General features: G+C 37.7%; 1 protein-coding gene across 1 annotated transcript; it reads right to left on the reverse strand.

The window, feature by feature from the left end:
- Positions 1-585: 585 nt before the first annotated feature.
- LOC113748301 (uncharacterized) lies at positions 586-2,812 on the reverse strand. Its single transcript, XM_027291545.1, has 4 exons — positions 2,701-2,812; positions 2,160-2,272; positions 1,865-2,035; positions 586-1,736 (listed from the first exon to the last, which is right to left on the reverse strand). The coding sequence occupies exons 1-4, from the start codon at positions 2,710-2,712 to the stop codon at positions 602-604; spliced, it is 1,431 nt and encodes a 476-aa protein (XP_027147346.1). The 5' UTR covers positions 2,713-2,812; the 3' UTR covers positions 586-601.
- Between the last annotated feature and the right edge of the window lie 2,528 nt (positions 2,813-5,340).

The following is a 5,340-nucleotide window of genomic DNA, read 5'->3' on the forward strand; positions in this document are numbered from 1 at the left end:
CTGCTGAGAAGATTATTTTGACTCACTATGAATGAACATTCGGATAATAGACAAAGTCTTCTAAAATAATAATAGTGTATAAAAAATATTCTCAAGTGCTGTGTCACCTCTTTAACCATGACATGCCCACTACGAACCTGATTGAAGGACACTAGCGCTAATCCCAACTATTTGTCGTTCTTCATACTTGGCCGGTTGGTCGTTATGAGCAGGACGAAGCAAAACTGGAAATAGGCACCAACTTTGAAATTTGATACATTTGAATATGAAAGAAACATGTTAAATTACCTTTAAAAAACATAGTAATAATGTAATATTATATTATTGGTAATTACATGTCATTCTAAAGGTAAATATTTAAATTACTGCTAGTATCTGTTAATTTACAGTTATTACATTGTCTTATGGAAAATGGTGATGAACCTGTAAAAACATACAGAAAATTGTTTGCAAAATTAGAGTTAAAGACGTACAAATACAATAAATTGTCATTTAAAAAAAACATAATATTAATGTAACCTTACATTACGTCATCGTCATTTTAAACATAAAAACTAACATTACTAAAAGAAATCTGTAAATCTACTGCTATTTCATTGTTTTATTGGAAAACAGGAAAAATTACAGTGCAGCAAGTGAATGGCTTCATCAGAATCCTGCCTGTGGAAGACAAAATCCTCATGATGGCAGGCTGCTTGCTGGATTGCATTGATCCATTCTCACATGGTGGAGTAAGTGGGTCCTCTGAGCAAAACTCTTCAACTTCTGTGATTTCATCTGGACATAAAGTATTCCTGGAAACTCTGCAGAGGCTTCCTTGACCCTCAGATGTGTTGAGGTCACTCCCTGGAGTAACTTTGTTCGTTTTACTGTTGAAAAATGTCCTCAATTTGTGTCCAAAGCTCCTGTTTTTTGGGGGAGAATTGTTCAGCACCTCACTTGAAGAGTTAGTGACAGTCTCTTCACTATCTGATCTTTGCATGTTTGGTACAGGGTGCGTTATTGTAGCATCCTCTGCCCAAGAGTGAGACTCTGATGTGTTAAGGTCAGAGGCTGTGGCGGCTTTACTCGTATTTCTGTTGAAAAATGTCCTCAGTTTGTGTCCAAAGCTCCAGTTTTTTCCTGACTTTTTCAACCTCTGCTCTTTTGTTGGGCTGGTACCACCTCCTCCAGAAGCCATGTCACTGGATGTCATGGAAACCTGTTGGAAGCTTCCAGTAGACTTTAGGGATGTGGGACTAAATTCTTCCAGTCTCATATCTCCCAGGTTTTTCTTCTCTGTAGCCTTGGCAAAACTCTTCACATTCAGTGATACGGGGCACATTGTAGAGTGCTGTGTGCAAAGCTCCTCTAGGCAAAAATTTTCAACATCAATAACCCCCAGTTTTGAAGAGAAATCCATGCTGGAAACTGTGTCTCGATACTTGGGTGACTCACTATCATTTTGCAACAAGCAATACAATATATTGGCCACTAGGTGAACCATTTCAGTAGCGTCATAATCATTGGATGTTTCAGAATCAATAGACTCTACAGTCCGTGGGCAAGAGGCTGACTGTCCAGCAAGTTTCTCGTTCACCCTCTTCTTCACCTCTGCTGCAAACAACTCCAGCAGTGCTATCGACCCGTTGGACCTCTCCTGTGGGATTCCTGTTACCTCACCGAAACAGCGATCAAAAGAATTTCCAATGCTGGCTTTTATATCATCCTCTGTCACACTGTAAAAAATGCGATTCCTGAAAAAGAGAAAGAATCCTACGTTAGTCTGACCTGCTCTAAGCAGTGGATGTTTGAGAAGAAGGTTTAGGTGAATGGGTTGTTTTTTGGTAGGAGGGAAGGAAGGAATAGGAAAGTTTTGACTTACTTCATGTTATGGCCACCTTGGGTAGCGTGGATAAACATCCAGTCTAGAACCTGAGGTTCCACAACTTCCAAGACCTCAGAGCTGATGATTTTTAAGATGTCACTGCACATTTTATAGAGCCGAGAGAATGCGCCAGAAGTCATTTTGCCATCTGCCAAAAGCACCCACTGACTGTAAGAAAAGATGAAGATGGTTAATAAAAACAAACCTTTAACCAGTGTGTGTATATAAATATACATATAGAGTCAGGATTTCTGCCACTGATTTGCTTGATAACTTTCAATGTGTGACTTACTCATCTGTGATAGCACTTAGAAATAAAGTAACTACTGGTTCGAGGGCCTCTGATGTAATGATGGGAACATCCAATTCACTGCAAATCATCTCTCCAGATTCGTCTGATGAATCCTATGAAGAAAAACAATCAGGTCAATCATCTCAGCAAGCAGGAATGGTTGAAAGATCAACAAAATACTATCTGTGTGTGTGTGTACTGTTTAGAGTTTTAGTATTTCTTGTTGTGAAGAATTCACAAACTACCTCTTAATTAAATCTGCAAGCTATGTGCATTCAGAGAGACCAGACAGAAATCTGGCACTTGAAGCATTTTAAGAGCTTATGGTTGAAATGTGTTGTCAAATGTTGTCTTTGAAAAGCAAACAGTTGATTGACAGATCCAACATAAATCTTCATAAAGAATCACTCATTTTCTCTTCATTTTCAAGAACATCATAGCTGACAGACATTTGTATTCATCTAATTAAGAGTATTTCATAAAAAAGAGGTTCAACTTGTGCGTGCCTCTGTTTGTGTGTGTGTGTGTGTGATCTTCTTACCTCGTTTTCCATCTTGTCTTTGCCGTGTGTCTTCTCTCTCCAGAAGTGTCTGTGGTGAATATCCGTGTAGATGTGTTCACTGTCTGTCTTGTGAGTTAACCTAGTATCTTCTGGTCACTGAATTCTATGTGGAAGCCATGGAACTCCAGAATGTTCAATGTTCTATATTCTACACACACACACACACACACACACACACACAGAATACTACAAATTATCACTATTATGTTGTAAAAACCTTTTAATGTGCTGAATAAACTTGATATGACACCTTCAAAAACAAACCCAGAAAGCAGACATTCTAAAAAGTTAGAAATTGTAAAAACACACATACAATGAAGTGAAATAATACATTTATTTGTTATAAAAATGTGCTCAGACTCAAACTTAAAGCCCGGCTTCTCTGCAATAATACACTGTACATCAGCTAATGCCAAATAAACAAATTAAAATATTTTAATATGAAATAATATCAATATCAGTAGCTGATATTGCAAACTGCATTCCACCTATCCAGTTATTAAACACCCACCACTATGCAGCTCAGCTGTACTAATATGCTAATGCAACCAAAACACTTGATACCCATCTCGGAACCAACACATTTATCTTCCAAAAGTAACATGTTGTCGCTCATTATACAGTACAAAGGACATCAAAACTTTGAGTTATGATGTAACTATAGCTACTTTTGTAGTCTTAATACTTGATACTAGTCTGCAGTACTCAATACTAAATACCAACCCTACATGAGCTGGTGTTGGTGCTGGTGTAGGGCACAAAGTGAGTAAGATAAATAATGTTTTAATTATTAAAATGAATAAACAGGTATTAGTTTCTTGTCCTTTTAATAAACTATCGTCATTCTCTTTCTTTGAAACTCAGAATGTTTTTCTTTTTCCACACTACATTGGAAGTTAAATGAGTTTTCCCTCTCTTTGAGGTTTGCTTTGAGGTCTGGCCAAAGTTCTGCTCAAAAGTTTCAAAGATCGCTGTCAGGCATGGAGGCCAACCCTGGAGTAACCCTCGAATAAATATCGCAAATGAATGCACGTCAAAGATTAACCGTGGGGAGCTACTGCTGCAAACAAAGCGATGACACATTATTTCCACCAGTGTTATATTATATGTGATGCAAAGAGGTGACTGCTGAAGAAAAGTTGCTCCTGAGGCTGTTCAGTACTCAGTAATCAGAAATACAAAGGGGTGATTCAAATAAACAGTGGCATACACCTGGAGATGAACTTTAGACGCAGACTCAAAGGGGTCACATGAAGTCCTTGTGTTTATTATACTATATTTATTTTTCATACCTAAAACCACCTGTTTTCCTCTGACACACACACAAACCCATCTCAACAACTCTTGTGCTAATAAAAGCAATTCCCCGTTGCTCCACTAGATGGCGATGCAACATCAAAACAAACCGAGGGGGGCAACGCAACCACATAGCTCCACATCGACAACGTAAAGTGGTTCGACTGTCGCAAACAGGCAGAGTTTTAGGATAAAATACCACGAGCCACGCATTGAGCCACCTTTCCCTCGCGCTCTCTGTCAGTGCGAAGGTAAACTGAAGAAACACGTGTCGTGCACTGAAACTGCAGTTTAAGCTTCAATCTGTTCACTCGGTTGGCGGTATTTTAGTGCCAGTTGCTGCAGTGAGTTGTGTTTCCGGTTCGCCCTACAAATTAAAGGTCTTATTGATATTGTCCGATAGTTGATAAAACAAACAAAGTGTTGCCAACTAGATATCATTTATTAAAACATTAAAGCTATTATTGTCGTCCTTGCCTTTTGATTGCATAATTATATTACAGCAAAATAAACTCAATTCAACACAATTATTGGTGCAATCTGTGCAAACAACTTTTATATCATGATAAACTTTAAGGCATGAGTATCTTTCATTTTCCTTAAACCGGTAAGACCAGTAGTGGCAGGAATGTACCATAATGTTATCCTCTAAATGCCAATCCTTATTATGACTGTTCATAAAATCCACCATTACATATACTGCTTAGAAGATTATTTTGACTCACTTTGAATGAACATCTGTCACATGTTAATCCTGGCCTATAATAACTTTTATATTTACTTTATTATTACACCCTATTTACCTATTTATATACTGGGTTATTAGCCTATATGTGTTTATGGTTGATTAAAAAAGTTCATGCATAATTATTATTGGTTATTAAATGCCATGAGCTGTTCCTCTTTGGACATGTCCACTGATTCATCCAGTCAATTATCTGCACCCTCACAGTCACTATTATTTTGGTGAAAATTGTCAGTTATTATGACAAAAATTGGTGGATCCCCTAGATTTAGAGTATTGAGACATGTCTGTCATTAATATATCTGTGCAATTGTGACTGTTCCTAAAATCCACCATTACATATACTGCTGAGAAGATTATTTTGACTCACTTTGAATGAACATTCAGATAATAGACAAAGTCTTCTAAAATAATAATAGTGTATAAAAAATATTCTCAAGTGCTGTGTCACCTCTTTAACCATGACATGCCCACTACGAACCTGATTGAAGGACACTAGCGCTAATCCCAACTATTTGTCGTTCTTCATACTTGGCCGGTTGGTCGTTATGAGCAGGACGAAGCAAAACTGGAAATAG

Source organism: Larimichthys crocea, chromosome XIX (assembly GCF_000972845.2).
Source record: "Larimichthys crocea isolate SSNF chromosome XIX, L_crocea_2.0, whole genome shotgun sequence".
Lineage (NCBI taxonomy): Eukaryota > Metazoa > Chordata > Actinopteri > Sciaenidae > Larimichthys > Larimichthys crocea.

Excerpts from the sequence above, each read along its gene's own strand:
- LOC113748301 (XM_027291545.1), bottom strand. Across the intron at positions 2,036-2,159 it reads CTAAGTGCTATCACAGATGA|TCAGTGGGTGCTTTTGGCAG; the intron begins GTAAGTCACACA and ends CTTTTCTTACAG. Across the intron at positions 1,737-1,864 it reads CAAGGTGGCCATAACATGAA|GAATCGCATTTTTTACAGTG; the intron begins GTAAGTCAAAAC and ends TCTCTTTTTCAG.